The sequence below is a fragment of the Pempheris klunzingeri genome, chromosome 4, assembly GCF_042242105.1.
Source record: "Pempheris klunzingeri isolate RE-2024b chromosome 4, fPemKlu1.hap1, whole genome shotgun sequence".
In the NCBI taxonomy this organism is placed as follows: domain Eukaryota; kingdom Metazoa; phylum Chordata; class Actinopteri; order Acropomatiformes; family Pempheridae; genus Pempheris; species Pempheris klunzingeri.
The window spans coordinates 27737501-27755898 of record NC_092015.1 but is presented as its reverse complement, the minus strand read 5'-3'; the positions used below and the strand labels follow the sequence as shown (position 1 = coordinate 27755898).

The 18398-nt window shown below is 43.5% G+C and overlaps 1 protein-coding gene across 1 annotated transcript; it reads right to left on the bottom strand.

The window, feature by feature from the left end:
• Nucleotides 1-12719: 12719 nt before the first annotated feature.
• Nucleotides 12720-15220, bottom strand: LOC139200450 (endonuclease domain-containing 1 protein). The gene is made up of 5 exons (XM_070829750.1): nucleotides 15114-15220; nucleotides 14913-15013; nucleotides 14589-14703; nucleotides 14230-14386; nucleotides 12720-13121 (listed from the first exon to the last, which is right to left on the bottom strand). Exons 1-5 carry the CDS (start codon nucleotides 15189-15191, stop codon nucleotides 12730-12732), a joined length of 843 nt encoding a protein of 280 aa, XP_070685851.1. The 5' UTR covers nucleotides 15192-15220; the 3' UTR covers nucleotides 12720-12729.
• Between the last annotated feature and the right edge of the window lie 3178 nt (nucleotides 15221-18398).

Genomic DNA, 18398 nt, shown 5'->3' with positions numbered 1-18398 from the left:
CTCTACCTGCACAGAACCTGGCTCCTGTAAGACAGTAGCATAGTCTAGGATGTCCAATGTAAATGCACAGTGTCCTAAACTTTAAACTAAAACTAAACATGATCCTGGGTGAGTTTTTCTGTGACTTCCAGAGGATACTATCTTTTATCACCTAACTGTCACGCTGCATCCACTACTTTTTCCAGGTGAGGGGAGGACTGACGCAGCCGCCACCTTCGGGGCCCACATCCAGCCTTTGCTGTTGCTTATTGTCCCGGGCAGAAGAGGTTCACTGTGTTGTAATAGCGATCCAGAATACCCTCTTCACCAGTGCTGGCAGAGAGGGGAGCAGTGAGTGACACACTAGGAGAGGATGTTGGATGACGGCCACAGAAGTGTTTTTGCAGAACACTATGACGTAGCAGTGACGTCGACCTTTGACCTTTTGGGTATGAAATGTCATCAACATGTATTTATTTATTTAACATGCATTTGTTTGACTACTTATTTTATTGATCTAGCATTTATTTAGTGGTGATCAAGATAATCTTTGTCCTTAATAATTGGAACCTTTGCTGAATTAGAGAACTGTGATGTGTGGTCAGTCCACACACCCCAATATCACCTCTCTCTCTTAGAGCCCCCAGTGTGATCCTCCCCCTGGTGTTTATCTCCCTCTGCTGGTCATCTGACCAGCACTCACTTGATACTCCTGCCCTGTCATATGATAGTCTGTAACAGAGTGAGAGAAAACACTGGACAGCTCCCGTGGTAGGACCCCTGGGGGGATTGAACCAAGGACTCCAGAAGACTAGAGGGGTGAAGTAACCACTGAGCTACACCAGTGCAGCTGTAGCAGCTGTAGCAGCAGGAAACAGCCCTTATGAAGGCTGCTGCTGTCGGCTCTGTGAGCAAAGATATTTGATTTATTTGTCAAATCTACATTTATTTGTAGCTGCATGTCTATATTTCTACTTTTAGCACTGATGTACAGTGGCGGACACAGGACTCTTTCACTGAAGTAAACTCAGCAGTGCTGCAATGTAGAAACAAGCAAATCTCATTCACAAAGTTGTTTAGTGAAAGAACAAAAAGGTGTTTTCTTCAAAATGTACTTTAAATATCAAAAGTAAAAGTAGTCATCTCACTCAGCAGAGTGGGCCAAGAGTGGATATTTATAGTTGGATCATAATATTGATGCGTGTGGTTAAAAGACACTGGACAGCACCCGTGGTTTGATCCCGGGGAGGGATGGAGCGAAGCGAATTCTTCAGAGAGAGAATTGATTTGCGAAGTAACCACTGAGCTAGACCAGTGCGACAGGGCTGGTGAGAAAATGGGCTTATAAAGAGGAGCCTGTGAGTGCTGCACTGTGGAGAGGCAGTGGGTCACAAGCTGTGTGATTCAACTGATGTGAAATATTGGTGGGGGGTGGGGGGGTGGCACATCCAGCCTTTGCTGTTGCTTAATGTCCCGGGCAGAAGAGGTTCACTGTGTCGTAATAGCGATCCAGAATACCCTCTTCACCAGTGCTGGCGGAGAGGGGAGCAGTGAGTGACACACGAGGAGAGGCCTGCATGTCAGCCACACCTGGCTCTGTTTGACAGGGAGCAGGAACAAATGTGTGCTTTTCCAGTGTGCCACTACATGACAAGAAACCCCCCCTGCTTTGAAACACATTACAAGCTCTGTTCATATACTCAGACCTGAACAGAAAAAAGGCATGCTCATAAGGGTGTGCCTTCGGGACAGAAACGTTTCACTGCAGAAAGGGACCTGTGCTCATGATATTGCCACCAAGACTTATTTTTCCCAAAGTACAGTATTCAGTGTTATACAGTCTTTTTTTTTTTAAAGGAATATTCTGGTTCATCCAGGTCAAAAGATCTCTGCACGTCCCAGACATGGGGCGGGATGGAGAGCATCAATAACAGCAGGGAACAGGCCTTATCAGGGCTGGGGAGTCTGCTCTGTAGCTCCTAAAGGGACACTTCTGAGGAGAGACAACTTCACACCCTGCAACAATGATTTTAGCCTCTTAAAGAAGAGTAAAAGTGAGCTACTGTGGCACAGCTTGGAATCAGAGGGAGAGAAAACACTTGTATTATCTTTGCTATAACTGAAGATGTGCACTCAACAAACCAGGGCTGTAAGGCTGACTGTCCTTTACTGTGTGCACGATTGACCAAACGCAGTTAGGACTGTCCAGCATCCAATAGGTTACCATCTCTTGGTTGCTGTTATGTGAATAGCACACTTGGTACAGTCCAGGAGAGGGATCAGATTAAATTAAAATCAATTTTATTAATACAACACTTTACATACAACACAGTTCATCCAACATGCTTTACAGCACACACAGAGGAAAACAAAAGAAGGAAACATACACATGAGAAGATCAGAATGATGATGAATATCTATAATAATAATAGTGACAGTAAAGGCACATGGTCACACAGAGCCCATAGACACAGACCTGGTTAAGGACAGGAGGGAGGAAGAGAACTAAATAATGGGGCAGTGATAGAGAGGGTCTGATCCCCATAAGACTTAGATAAGGCATGTCAGGACAGACAGAAGTCAGACAGAAGTCTGAAGCATCTTAATGTGCAAAGTGACCACTAAGCTACACCGGTGCACTGGATGGGCCCATGGACACTCATAAGAGTTTTTATTTTCCTCCCTGGATGTGTTGCTTGCAGCGTTGTCAAGAATCACTCATCCAGTTGGCTTCACACCGCACACTGCTCTCCCTTGGTTCTTCAGCAACAATCCCACCAGGTGTGAAGTTGATCCGATGAACAGTTGTTGAGAAAAATCGAAATGCAGACAGACAGAGAGACAGACAGACAGACAGACAGACAGACTTCTTCCCTTTCAGTCAGATGACTCTTTTGCTCCTGCCTGTGATTAGAGAAGGGAACATCTTTACGAGGCTATTCTGAATGGTTCACAAGAACAATACTGCAGGGTGGATAGTGGATATGAAAAACTACAAATTGATGGATGGATTGATGCATATAAAAAACATATTAGTCACATAAGTCACATATTTGAATGGATAAAAGAGCACATAAACAAAAAGTAAATCTGATAAAACTTGTGTGCCTTCACCAGTCAGTCAAGTTTCAGTTTACATCAGTGTCTGTCCAGAGTAATGTATGTAGAGAAGACCACGAAGGACTTTGATTAAAGGTAGTAAGTGTATTTTTTGGCAAAATGGAAGTTATCATGTATATATTGACATGAATAATTCCATGCTGTCTAAACGAGGTTGTTTTTTTGCAGAGGACAGATAGATAATCAGATAATCAGCTGAAGGTCAACATCAGCAAAGCCAGCAAGCTTGTGGCGAACGACCAGAGGAACCCCGTCCTGGTCCTTCAGCCGAGTCGAGGGTCTAAGGACAGAGGATGCCGTTTGCTGTACAGATTGTGACACCCATATTTATATGGGAATCTATGATTAAAGTTTTGTTCATCTTGCTTTTGAGTCAAATTCCTCATAACTGTTTACGTTTGACCAATAAAGCTGATTCAGATTGATTCAGATTAAGTAAAAGTAGTCATCTCACTCAGCAGAGTGGGCCAAGAGTGGATATTATATTGTGGGGTCATAATGATTGATGTGTGTGGTTAAAAGACACTGGACAGCGCCCGTGGTTTGATCCCGGGGAGGGATGGAGAGCAGCGAATTCTTCAGAGAGAGAATTGTTGTTCGAAGTAACCACTGAGCTAGACCAGTGTGTCAGCATCATCAGCAAAGAGACCTTCTAAAGGCTGCTGTTCTCTACTCTGTAGCTCCTGCTGTGGGGAAACAAGTTCACACCCTCCAACGGTGCGTTGATCCTCTTAAAGAAGACATTACTGTTAAATTAGCTATTGTGGTGCAGTTTGGAATCAGGGACAGAAAACACAAGGCAGCACCCGTGGTTTAATCCCCTGGATTCAGTGGGAAAGGGCCTTTATAAACGTGAGTCTATTTGCTCCTCTCTGTGATAATGGGAATGAGGGGGAACACAATATACTGCATCCTGAATTAAATGAATGAATCAATGAATAAACAAACAAAGAAACAAATACATAGATAGATAAATAAATGAATAAATATGTATGGGTTCCTCAAATCTATGGTTACGTATATATACATTTGTTTCTACATCTATTCAGTTCAGTACTCTGTTCTGTAAGTCAAAGTAGGAATGCTACAGTCGTGTGGTTGTTAAATGCTGTATCTTTGTCCTTTCCTCTATTTTCTAATCTCCACTTATTTTCACTCTGCCTGTCTGCCTGCCTGCTTTCCTGTAGCTGCCTGTTTTATACTGTATATATATACTGGTCTGCCTGCTTTGTCTGCATCTGGGTGCTTCCCCTGCTCTCTGAATCTACTGGAAAAACCCCTCTAGTTGTGAGCACAGGGAGGCAGCCTTGACACTGGCAAACCGGGCAGTGTCATCTTGGTTGAAAAACTTCCACCTGGGTGGGCAAAGAGCTTCATAAACACCACTGATTCTCAGCCTGCACTCCAGTCGATTAGCCTCTGGTTTGTAAACCTGTGGCCTGCCTGTCCTAATCCTGGACCCCCTTGTAGTATATGAGTGCTCTACGGTAGTGTAGCAACGCACCATGTAATCCTTAAGTGCTGTACCCACTACCTGAACCCTAGCTGGGGGCCCAGGTGGAGCCGCTGCAGATCTGGGTGGATGCCTTCATCCTGAGACGTGTTAGACCGCCTGTCTAAAGGAGGGGGCGATTGCGTATGGCGTCCTGTGTGACTCCTTATAAGCAACTGTAGCATTTGTTTGTAGCTTAAATTAGGCCAATATGCAATAAGTCATTTAACTCATTGAACAAGTTATGGGTGGTAATCAGATGGTTTTAGGGTCTGTCACACTCCAAACTTTCAAAAAATGTATAGTTCATAAACTCCTGAAGAGTTTTAACGAGCATTGCAACAGGGCACTGTGAATCTGATTATATGTTATGGACGCTTGCAGCATTCACACCAAGAAAGAGCTTCGCGTGCATAGCAACCGTAACCAAGGCGACAGGGCTGAAAAACAGGATTCAAATGATGCCCTCTAAATGTTTGTGTGTTGACAGGCAACGCAGCCATGTGACAGGAACATGGAATGCATGATGTCATCAGCAGCACAAACAAAAACATCGAGGTGAACCCAGCTAGCTCACATTAGATTAACGTCAACCAACGGCTGTGTTCTCGCTCACAAACCAAGATGTCACAGGAGAACACCAGCCTGCATGACTTGTTAAACGTATCTATCGGGTTACGTCAGGGGCCAATTGTTAATGTCACAGCTCTGCACACCCTGCTCCATGCCATACTGGGGCAGCTGGATAACCTGGAGAGCAAGACCCAGTGGAGAGAGGCACCTCCCCCTGACAGGCATCCTGTGCTCACCACTCCCCAACAGGACCAACACACAAAGGAGGAAGACCAGATTCACAGTGATGTCTACACGGTGGAGCAGGAGGTTCAGCCCTGCTCTGAGTTGCAGGAGCAGACAGCCCCCGCTTCATCTCAGACCTCTTCCTCCCGCCCTGCAACAGACAGCCAGTGGAGGCTCCAGTCCCGCATCCAGATCTGCGAGGATGGTGTGTCCAAAGCCATGAAGCTCATACAGGAGCTCCGTCACCAACAGGAGATGGTCGGTGCTCAAGCAGAGGTGGTCACTGCTGTGGAGGAGTGCTGCCACCGTGTGGACGGAGTGGAGGAAACTGTGAGATCTCTGAGGGACACATTTCACAAATATCCAGACCCAGAGGAGCTGAGTCAGTGTGTGACCCGGGACAACATGCAGTCAGCTCTGCTCACTGAGACAGAAAGCCTTCAGAAGAAACTAATACATTCAGGAGTAGCTGATCCAGCCACAGTGGTCCAACCCACAAACACACCTTTCAACTGCAACTTTACAGCTGTTAACAGTGCACCTTGTGATGCCAGCACCACCTCCTCCCCCCACCCTGTGGAAGATACTGGTGGGCCAGTAGGACAGATTTCCACTCTCCAGGAAGCAACAACGGACTCCCAGCTAGCCACGGAGACTCCTTCATTTCTGTCTTCTCAAACTGGTCAGATAGCTGCTGGTATGCCCCTGTCTCGAAAGGCTGTTGGCCACCCTGACAGAGAGGAGGCCCAGAATAATCTGGACAAACTGGAGGAGAGGTTCAACAAGCTGGAGGCTCATGTTGCTGCACTGGATGAAGCAAAGCTGGACAAGTCACAGCTGGCACATCTCAGAGAGCTCATTGCTAACGAGGGCTCAGAGGATTCATCAAATAACTTGATGGATCAATTGAACCAACAGGAAGCTTTGATAGACGGCCCAATGAGTGACCAGGAAAAGCTGGACAGTTTGGAGGGCCAACACAGAGAAACCACCTCAGAGGCAGCTTCATGGAGTGTGGATTTGGACAGCAAAGCATCTCATGTGCTCAGACAGCAAATATCTAAACTCAGCAGCTCTGTGCAGAAGCTGGAGGAGGACATGAAGCAGCTAAAAGCTAAACAGGCTTTATCTGAGGAGAGAACAATAAACCGACACCTACAAGATCAGCTGGACGCGCTGCGGGGCAGTCTGGAGGACATGATGCTGTCCTTGACCTCTCAGCTGTCCTTCAGCTTTCAGGATGAGGCTGGGCAGGATGAGAGTGATAGACAAGGCCTCCCTCAGAGTGAAGACAGATCAGCTTTCACCAGCATTGGCAGGATGCTCAGCTCTCTGTTCCAACACTATGAGCAGCTGCAGGACAAAGTGAACAGCCTTCTCCAACAGCAGACTGGAGGCACAGCAGGGGCACTGAAGGACACAGAGAACGTGGACCTGGTGAACGATGTGCAGAAGGCAATACTGCAGCTTCAAGCAGAATGTGAAAAACTGCATGGAACCACCAGGTGTTTGTACGAGGACAACAAACAGAAACAGAGCCAAATAGAAAAACTGTACAAGACAATGGAGGTTTTGCAGGAGATGAAGGCTGACAAGCAGATTACTGAGAGTGACATCAAATCCGCCCTGGACAGCAAAGTGAGCCATCTGCAGTTTGACTCTGTGACAGAGCAGCTCAACACCATGTTCCTCGAGCTGCTGAACAAGGTGACTAGCCACGAACAGGACTGGCACAAAGTCATCGACAAACTCTCAACCGAAATGGAGAGCAAATTGAACAGGATTGAGCTCGACTCTGTGAAGAAGCAGCTAGAAGAGCTCTGGAGGAATATCCACGACAAGCTGCAGGCTCAGGGAGCTCCAGAGCACGGTGATGCTGCTGGATTAAAAAAACACCTGGTGGATAGATTTCACTGCCTCTCCTGTGACCGACCCGTGTCCATCACAGGAGTGGTGAAGCCAGCCTCCAATCCTGGGTTCCCCTCACGCAAGTCCATCAGGCCCTTCACTGTGTACGCCATTGAGCAGGTCCGACAGCACTACAGGAGCCTGAAACCAGGGACTAACCGCTACAACTTTGAAGTAGCCAACGCTGGCAGGAGGAGGGAGCAGCGTCAGAACAGTCCCACTGTGGCAGGCAGGCAGAGGGCTCTCAGAGGCAACTGAGACAGTGGGACAGGGCCGGCGGCGGTGAGCGACATGAGTGACAACCTTGTCCAAATGCATGAACGAATCCCCGAGATGACAGACAACAGTCACTTGGCCATGTCGCAAAGTAAAAACTAAAAAAAACAGGGTTTGGTTTTTGGTTTGCCCACACTCTAAAAACATCTGAGTTAGGTCAACTGGTTACTGACTTACTTTTAATAGTGTATAATATATATATAGGCTATGTGGTGAGATTTTTCTCATTAGATTTATGCCCTCATAGGTACAATTTATGATTAAGTAAATTTCAATTCATAACATCAATGTCACAGTGTAGCTATTAGTTTACATCATTATTTATTAACAGTTATTTATTTATTTAACAGTCATTCTGTTCCATCTTGTATTTATCAAATCTTCTCCTTACATTGATTCAGTCCTGCAGCCTTAAGTCAGCTGTCAGCAGTCCTCAGCTGGACCGCAGCACATTTTCTGTTACAGCAGCACATCTGGTTTATAATCTAATAATAAACAAAGGTCGACAAACACAGTGACCGTCAACTCTACTGGTCAACTGTTATGGTTAGCAGCCCTTTTAATTTGTTAACTTTATTGGCTCATATGGAAGTATCACAACAAAGAAACATGAGCTGGGGTGCCTGGGTCACCTTAAAATGTTTACTACACGATTAAGGTTTTCTCCTTATCTTGGTCTTATACTTAAGGAGTCTTTTAAACATCTGCACAAAAGACTACAGCAACCAAAGTAAGGAAAACTGCAACACATCCAAGTCTCTGGTAATAAATGAAATAAACACGCGGTTGCGGTTCCTCTGCAACCTGGAAAACCTGACGGATACACAAGTCGATGATTTAACATCTGACTGGCAGTCAGTTCATGATGTGTATGACTGCCACTCTACTTTGTGCAGCTGTGCAAGCTAGTGTAGCAAGCTGTAAGCTAGTTTACACTATATGAATGGTGTCTCATCAAAACGTGTGTGTGTGTGTGTGTGTGTGTTCATTAAGTGAAACGTTTGATGAGCAGGGGCAGTCCAGTTTGGATCCTCTTATTCTTGCTCTCACTTTTATTTCTCTTGCTTGTTTGTGATCTAATGTAAAGTGTTTTCTCTCCCTCTCTGACCTGCTGCCTTTCACTCTGTTAAACACTGAGTACATCGGCCTCAGCTGGCTCTTCAATGTGCTACACCCACCTCTCACCTACTGCAGAACCAGACAGGCCTACAGAGCACCTCATCGGCTCAAACACCGTGGTATCACTGTGACAGGGCAGGAAGATCTTCAACTGAAGGTTATAAGATGACCAGCAGAGGGAGACAATCACCAGGAGGAGAATTAAACCGGGGGGGCCTGAAGAGAAAGAGGTGATGGCTCTTCTGTCAGTCACACATTTTGGTTCTCTTATTCAGAAAAGCTTGCAATTATGGAGTACAAAAAGAACAATCATCACTTAATAAATACAGAAGTGAATGCAAGAATAAATAGTGAAATAGATATTAGACCAAAAATAAAACCTACCAAACTAGCATGCTTATTGGATCCACTGCCACAGTTCATGGTTGATTAACAGGTAGTTAGCTGTTCTCAGGCCTCCTTTTCTTCTCCGTCTTCTTCTTCTTTGTGTTTATTTGCAGATTGCGAACTATCTCTGAGGATCGAAGTGTGTAGATTCATACTGATTAATCTATAAAAAAACGACACCCTGTTTCCTAATCCTGCCTGTATTAAGGGGGAATAGGGTCTGTGTCTGTGGGTTTAGCCACCACAACACTTTTGAAGCTGTCCATTCTACTGTCCCTGTGCAGGGAGGCCTGTGGAATAAGTGGTGAGCACATTGTTGCTGTTTAGTGTTTTTTATGTCATGATTCTTGTGTCTGAACAATTACAGACATAAAGTCGCAGCATGAGGCTATACTGAACTATACAGCAACACTTTTGTATAATAAAATCTGATATTTGACCAAAAGGCCTGGGGGAAGTAGAGCTAGTAGCTCGACTCCCCAATACTATAATTGAAGTACTATTTTAATGTATTTCTACACTGAAGCAGCATCGAGCTGGTTAGCTTAGCATAGCACAATGTCTGGATAACCATTTGAAATAGCTAGCTAAAATGATTTTACAGCATGTTGCCCAGATACAAGGGAGAAATTTTGGGCAAAACTGATGAGATACTGTTACTGTGTATTCAGTTAATTCTTGGCTGAAATGTGGCTGTGCAATGGCCTGCTTGTAGACCAGATCTGCCACCATCCCATGCAGGGCAGGGGCCATGTGAGCATGAAGAATGTGGACCAGTCCAGGGTATTTGGGCACATGAGGATGGGGAATGTGGGCCAGTTCTGGTTTATTTGGTTTGTTCTTGGCTGAAATATGGCCATGCTGTGACCTGCTTGTGTCTCAGATCTGGCAAACAGAAGCAGACCACCGAAGTGTGTGGGCCAGATTTAGGGGGAGGGTGGGGGGGAACAAATGTGCCATAGTTGGTGCAGGAGGTAAATATAGTTGGGCTTTCCTCTACTAATAACTCTACTAATAACTACCGGACCAGGGCTGGACTCTCTTTTCTGACGGAAGGCCACTGTGTTGCTGTTTTGCTCAGAGAATAAGAGGGCTGCCTCGATGTGACTAAACGTTGCTGACAGGCTGGCTCTGACTGTGGTCCGTGCTTATACAGTACACTGAGCAGCAGTTTGGGGTAGAGTAGCAGCCTTCTTTGAGTCTCTTGGTAGGGTCCTGGAGCAGGCAATGCCAAGGCATTATATATATTTTATTAAAAGACCTCACCACTCACATGGGCACCAGTGGAGAAAGCTGAGTGGTGTTTTGCTATTGCCTGGACTGGCCCAGGACACCGCTGAAGCAGCAGACAGGTTCGGGGAGCCCAAACGGACCACAGCTTATGTGATGACAGAAGCAAAAACTTGGGTTCAGGAAGGCAGCAGAGAAGGACTGTCAGGTAACCCCAAAGAGGTTCTAGCAGATCAAAAGGTAACTTAGAAAGGGCAGGCAGGGCATAGTTGAGCTGAGGCATCTGGACGTGGTGGGGTAGCCCTGGTCGACATGCCTCTTCAGTGTCACATTGTGTTAAGGGACAGAGGCAGATCTGAGGCTCCCAAAGGTGACTACTTGTTGGACATTTAGGCAAAATTCTTTCAAGGAAAAAACTGGGGTGAGTTAACTTGTAATTTTCATCATTAAAACCAATTTAGATGTGCTAAGTTTTTGTAAAATGGTAAAATGAGTTTGTTTTGTCTGCTGTCCTCCGCCTGGGCTCTGGACCTGCCCCCCAGGCTCCTGGTGTCCTCCGGACAGCCTGGCTCTCTCTCACAGCCCCCCAGGCAGCCTCTTGTAGCATCAGGCTACTCTGACACATTCTGTAAGTGCAAATCATAGTTTGAACAGAAGGCACTGCAAGATCCCACCTGAACTATATGTTTGCTGCACATTTCTACTCAATAAGTCCAGTCAGCAGCAGTAAACACCATTTCTCTCCTAGAAGATGATATATTGTAGATGCTTTACAGGTGAAAAACACACTGTGATAATACAGATATAGTCCAGATAGGAGGGTAATTGGAATAGTAGGCAGCATTTTGGGCAATATTTGACCATATAAGCCATTAATTGTATTATATTAATTTCACTGTATAAATATTGGGTGAGAAAGAATATATTTTTTCATACTTTCCACAGTTGCGCGTTGTTGCCATGTGGCAGCAATTTACCATCTACCCCCCTCCTAAATGTTCTCTTCAAAGTTTTAAATATTTATGTTATTTAGGCAATTTCGAGTAAAACAAACCATTGCAAACAAAAAACTTTTTTTTTTATCATGCTAATATAATAATTCATGCAGTAGATGGTCAATTAACGGACTTTCTTTTTTGTTATTGTGTTTGACATGTTAGGTCATGATCAGTAATACACTTGTATAACTGGGCTGCGTATTGTCGTGATTTAAATTTTTTTTTTTTTAATTATAATGTGAAAGCTAATCAAGATAATGTATTTATTTCATACAATTCAAATATTTCATGTTGAGCATAACATTTGATGAAGAAAAAGCTCTGTGCTGGAGGGGAGCTGGAGGAAACCACCAAATCACCTAAGCAGACACAAATGACCAGAGAAAACAGGAAGTCATGTGTTAAGAGAAACAGCTGATTTAGTTCATGGGCAAGTTGGCTGGAAAATATTAAAAAAAGGCTCGAGGAAGCGTAAATCATTCATTTTACAACCTGAAGAAGAAGAAGTAAAAGATTATAAGTATAATAACTTTCAGCATTATCCATAAATTCTAGTCACGTACATCCTCACATCTTTCACTCTGGTGGCTCTTAAGTTATTTTTGCCGTTTGCTTTTTAATACAGCCAATTAGTTTTCTTTATTACAAACTAAAAGGATTTAGATTACAACCCTCTCCTCAGGCGTGTAAAAAGTACTATCGGTCCGGTCTAATCATGAAGTTGCCCTTCTCCTTCAAATAAATTTGCAGTTTGAAGCAGGATAGCACTGCTGTTTGGGCTTTAAAGGGCAGTCAAATCAAAACTCTGAGCTGACACAAACACTCTGTACAGCTGAGGGAGAGCTGTGGAGTCATTCTCTCCAGGCTCATTGCTGCAAGCAACCACTTTCACACTTCAATTGTGATTATAGCTGCTTTACGTAACGTTGCCGCTCACTTCAGTGGGCTTACAGTGTTACTTATCTCGGGCCACTAAAGGTGCAGGTGAGCAGCGGGGTCACCCTGAAGGGCAAAATAGGGTCGTTGTTCACAATGCTGGTTGAGTCAACAAGAGAAAGTGGGAAGATTTTTGCAGGTTAATGCAGCATATTTGCCAAATCACACAAACTAATCACATACAGTCCCATAATTTGTAATTGCTCTTGTTAAATTGTTTTTATTTGTTTAAGCGCCAGTATACAAGCCAGTTATAAGTGAAAAGTGTAAACCAATTAAAACATATATCGAGGGTATTTCTTCAGGGTCATGTTAACTCTAAAACTCATATACATTTGGATTACATATACATATGTATATTTGTGGATCAGTAAGCTTTGCATTTTTACGTATTGATCATTTGCTCCTCAGAACTTACTCCATACACTCCTACATTTAGGCATTTAGGATCCTAAAATTCTTTGTCTGTTGTTCCTGTGTTATCATCTATGCCCTGCAGTTGTTGTAAAACAGCTCCCCTACTGGTTGGTTGGAGAACTGCTGCAGGAATTCTCCCAGTTCATCCAGGGAGAGCCTCTCCACCCAGTTGTCCTCTGTGTTCCTCGCTGTAGCAGCACCACTCTGAACGGGTCTACCGTTGTTATCCACACAGCAGTAGGCGTTCCACAGGTAGTCAGGGATGTTGACACGCTTCACATTGTTTTTGACAATCCAGTTGTCTGCAGAGGGAACTGCACCAACCAGCACAAAGGCCTTGGAGCACTTGTCCCTGAAAAGGTCGGTGAGCTGGGACTCGTGGATCCTCCAGGCGTCCTGGTTCAGTTTGGGGTTCTGAGGAACCACATTGGTCAGAGTGAAAGTGGCATTGCGGCTAGGAACTGTAAGAGAGAGGAATAGAGTTAAGTTATTCGAGAAATAAGGTTACTGATTGAAGGCCTTGAGAAGTTAAATTGTTAAGTGGACTTTATAGGATGCAGAGGGTGGTAGAGAAGGGAGACATCCAGTTGTAGCTGGTTCACTCTCGTTCTACTCTCATTTTACCAAAAGTGATTCCTTAAAATTGCCGAGTTGTTAGCTGGAAGCACAGTTACTGGAGAAGTCAAAGGGCAGCATCCAAGGCTACAAGCAGCTGATAATGGTGGCTACATAGGTGCCTAGCCTTAACACGAACCAGAGATCTGCTGACCCACATTCGTCATATCTGAACCAACGTTTGCAAAGGTCTATAACTGTGGAAGGCCAGAGAGGCGTGCATAAAAGTTCTTTATTTTTATGATACTGATAATGACTTATTATATCCTGTGATAACAAGCTAGAGATCATACAACATTTAGTGGATGCAGATTAAGGAATGATTTTAGGGCAAAAGTATTCATTTCATTATCACGAGTAAATAAAACATGGATAACAGTTATATGAAATTCCCCTTTTGTCTATGTAAAACATAGAAAATTAAATGTAAAACAGGCTTGGCAATCTTGTAATAAAGCATCTGCACATGTCCTCTGCATGCTTATGATTTAAGACTGTGATAAGACTGGATATTTTTCTGGCTGTAGCCTCCCATAGCTGCCCTAAGGTTACTATGACAACAGACGCCCAAATGATAAAGCCAAAGGAAATCAGCCAGTTTCTGGGTAGCGATGCAAAGTTTAACTGAGAGTATTAAGTTAAGATGAAGAGTAAAACAAGATTAGAGGGGCACCAGATGCACAGGGGGCCATGCTGCCACGAGGGTCCTCAGTGAGAAAACCTTTTACAGTTTATTGTTGACTGGGCTGGAATATAGTTGTGTGGTTATCATTCATTTGCTCTGTATGTGAATGTGTTTAAATTATGCATAAGCAGTGATTTAAAGCAATAATCCACTTTTTATCAGAGGTCTCCAACACTGTCCATCACCCCTGTTGAATTCAAATGACACCTTTAGCTGGTGGCCACCTGGTGACCTCACTCAGACAACCGCCCATGTCCAACCTCCTCTACCTGCATGGTGTCCGTTGGGGTTGAGGTGGCCGCGGTCAAAGCCAGAGTGTGTGTAGTCTTCATTCAGAGCCTGTCTCTCTCCCAGGTACACCCCAGGGTGGTCTTTCCCCAGCCAGTAGCCATCCTTCATCTCTGCTTGCCAGGACATGTTTACCAGCTATAAGGCACATCAGAAGCTTTAAGGTTTAAACAGAGTAGGGGTCACCGCACCACATGCTAAAATATATCAGTTCATCGTGCACATGGTAGATTCTTTACAACTAGAACAATACAAAAAGACCAGAAACAGAACAATCACTGCATTAATGCCCTTCATATTTGATATTTTGAGGTTCAGTATGCACAACTGTGGCACCGACCTGAGGCTCTACAAACCACCTTTTCTCCCTGCCGCCTCCATTGCTGGGCTGAAATTGATAGGCTGAGTAGACAGCAATGCGATGGCTGGTGTCGTACAGTGTGGCAAAGTGGTACCTGGCGGCACAAAGATGAAGTATAGTGATTTAGAAATTAGAGGTGTTGCAATGGAAAATTGAGGCCTGAGCAACATTTAGAAACATGTTAAGATTATAGTTATAGTCAGGTGAAAACGAATGGGAAGATGCATTAAGCATAGAACCAAGCTGCGTCTGGATGGGAACTGTTGTATGTACATACTGTACTGTTCCTGTACCGAGGCCTACCTGTTGACAAAGCGATGACAGAGACGGGCTGCGTCGAGTGTGGAGGCCCCCCACTCTGGCACCTTGGCTTTATAGAAGTACTTCATGCATTCTGGGTGATCCTGGGATTAAACATAACCAGACAACACAGCCTCCCAGGTGAACCACTAACGCAGCACACAGATTTAATGTTCCTTTTGGTTTTTTCAACAGGACACAAACCTCAAAACGTTCCACGACATCGGCGTGAGCACAAAAGAGGAGCGAGAGAAGAGCGCACAACGTGACTAAAGTCTGCATCCTGGACGAAACCTCAGGCCTCAGGGATTCTTGACTGCCTTTAGAGTCACATAGAATAGAGCAGAAAATAAATACATGTATATGCTATAAAAACTACTAGTAAGTTTCTGATGTGTGTTCGTACTATCTGTGTTTCCACTCCACACATCCAGACTCAGAAACCCCTTCTTTCCCTCCGCCATCAGGCTCCCTAACAGCCGACAGGAGTCAACAACACCCAACTACCTCTAATCTGCACATTCACTTTGCTTTATGTTAATAAAATTGCACATTTTGTAAATATATTTATGTAGCAATAGTAGTTTATATTTTATCCTCTCCTTTTTTACTCTTTTAAACTCTTTGGCATTCAGTGTGGATGGCAAAGTAAGACTTTCATTGTACAGGGACACCCGTTTCTGCACTGTACACATGATAATAAACACTTTGAATCTTTGAATCTCACCTGCTCGTGCACCTGTCTGCTGCCACGGTCCGCCCTGAGCAGAAACTGGCTTTATATATCACTTTGCACTTTTCACTTTGTTTGTCCTCTCTTTTTATCTGAAGCCCTGTTAAACACGTGATGTTTGTGTGGAATGAGCCAGTGTGACTAGGACATAAGGTGTGGATGTGGATGAGCAACTGCGAGCGTGTAAAAATGGAACAATGATATAAAACATGTAAAAATAGCACCACCAATAAGTGTGACTCCCAGTGGAATTTGTGAAAGATTTGATAACATCCTGTATATGAAGACTGCATTTTTATGTATGATTGCTTTCATGTCATCAAAGTCCTGCACATAACTACTACTAGTATTATTCTATTTAATTCCCAGCCGTATATATAAAGTAATTAAATTTAGCTCCAGCTGCAACACTGAAGTGACGAACACGTTCACGCATCAATGATTAGAATCGAATAACATACATGATGCTGAAATGGGCCGATCTGAATAATGAGAACTTCTACTTTTGGTTCTTCTAATATATTTTAATACTAATGTGTTTGTTCTTTTACCAAGTGATGCTATGATTTAGTATTGCCACTTTCACAGGTCTGAGTACTTCTTCCACCACTGGTTTTAAAGCACACTAGCACGGACTACTTTTAGCTAGTGTACAGTGATTGTAACTCAAAGAGAGGCTCACAGGATTGTTGTGATGAGACATTTTAGCTGAACTCCACATGTTCATTGCTATGATTTGATATCAAGATCGCCTCCTGGAATGTTTACAACATGAGAATTTGGCAGATTGACTTCAGTCAGCTTTTGATTAGGTAACACCCACATATCTCGTTCATGTGTTGCTTTTCCCACGACCCTTACACTCCTCCCAGCTCTCTCACTCACACCCATTTAACACAAAACTGCTCTAACTGACACAACTCCTGAAAGAATTTTTGTCTTAGCTCTAAGTGCATGTCTCCACAGAGGTCAGCAGGTGGGTTTCAGTGTGGAGCTCATGGAGGCTTCAGGTCACACCGTGCTTTTTCAATGTTTCACCATCACTATCAGGAGGCTGTTCATTATTTCCTTACACACAGGCCATGGTATTATCTGTCTTTGACAGAGACACCATCTCACTGTCTATATATTTAAGGGAAGACTGGAAAACTGGATGATTAATTTTGTGCTGCAACTGCATAGATGTCATTTTTACACAGAACAATACTTGTTCTATGTTCTGCTGTTCGATGTTTGAGTTCAGTGTTGAAAACAAACTACATCTATCTACAGTTCAATGCTGTGTTCAACTTTTCCCTCTTGTTTCAGAATAATTTTGAGTGCAACTGTATGTAGTGTGAATACTTTATACTTGTACTCCATACATACACTACGCCATTGCATACAAATCATATTGAAGTTTAGCTTTCAGAATGGACCTGATGAATATTTTCAATCTTTATTCATCCGCTGATTATTTTCTCAGTGAGCCCATTGATAGTTTCCATCCAATCCCAGCTGACTTTGGGCGAGAGGTGCACCCTGGACGGGTCATTCAGGGCTGACACACAGAGACAGACAATCACTCACACTCACACCTGCAGGCAATTTAGCGTCACCAGTTAACCTGCATGTCTTCGGACTGTGGGAGAACCTGGAGGAAAACCACACGAGCACGTGGAGAACATACAAACTCCACACAGAAATGTTCATCAAAATAGATTAAAAATATTAAAAGAAAAAGTAAATGGTCACATTTTAGAACCCTGAAATGTTTTTATATGAAAAATGATCATAAAAGTAGTTGCCAGTTAATTTCTGGCCACCTGACTAATTGTTTCAGCTTTAACTATCTGTACTGTTGGAGAGTAATTTACAACAAAATTACATTTGATAATTTAATAATTTGACAATTAACTTATAATGGAGTATTACATTTACAGTGTGGTAATAGTACTTTACTTAAGTAAAGGATCTTAATAGTGCTTCACTTTTTAACCTTTTGTGTTTCATGAAAACATTCTTGGACAGCTGGATGTTGTGTTGGTACTCTGAGTCCCACATTTAGAATTACACATTTATGCAATGAGATGCTGACTGCTTTTGAATGGTTCTGTTTTGGTGGGACATGTTCAAAGTCTACCATCTTGTTCCTGACAGCAGTCTTCCTTTCTCTTTGCACAGGTTTATTTGAATCTTTCTGTAAAATATATTTGCTTCTTTCAACAATACACACAGACTGGTCACGAGGAGTAAACATCCGACTGTGTGCAGCACACGACACACTCAAACAGACGTCATAGATATGTTGTGCAAGTATAAATGATGTGTGAAATGTAAAGGAATCCGACCACAAATGACAGTGATTCAACAAATAAACATCTCTAAAAAAGGCAAAGATAAAAATAACTGAAAATGATTAATGTTGTTGTCATACAACTAAATTATCCAGGGCTTAAATCCTTCTATCTAAATTCTCCTTGGAGCATCTAAAGCAGCCACTTTTAGAGCGATGAATGCTGCTCTGCCCCTAAACAGTTAAAATGGTTGAAAATCTGAAAACGGGTTTCTCTCCGAGCATCAATGAATTGAAACATAATTTAGAAAGTTATTGCCACTCAATCCTTAAAATCCTTTTGGATAAAAAGTGGCCTACCGAAGGTTGGATAATATTGAACTGGAGTAAAGCCACGGAGGCTGGTGGATGCCAGAGAAACATAGAGAACATTAGGGATAAGATAAAGAGAGAGGGAGGCTTTATTTAATCAGCCTTGTGT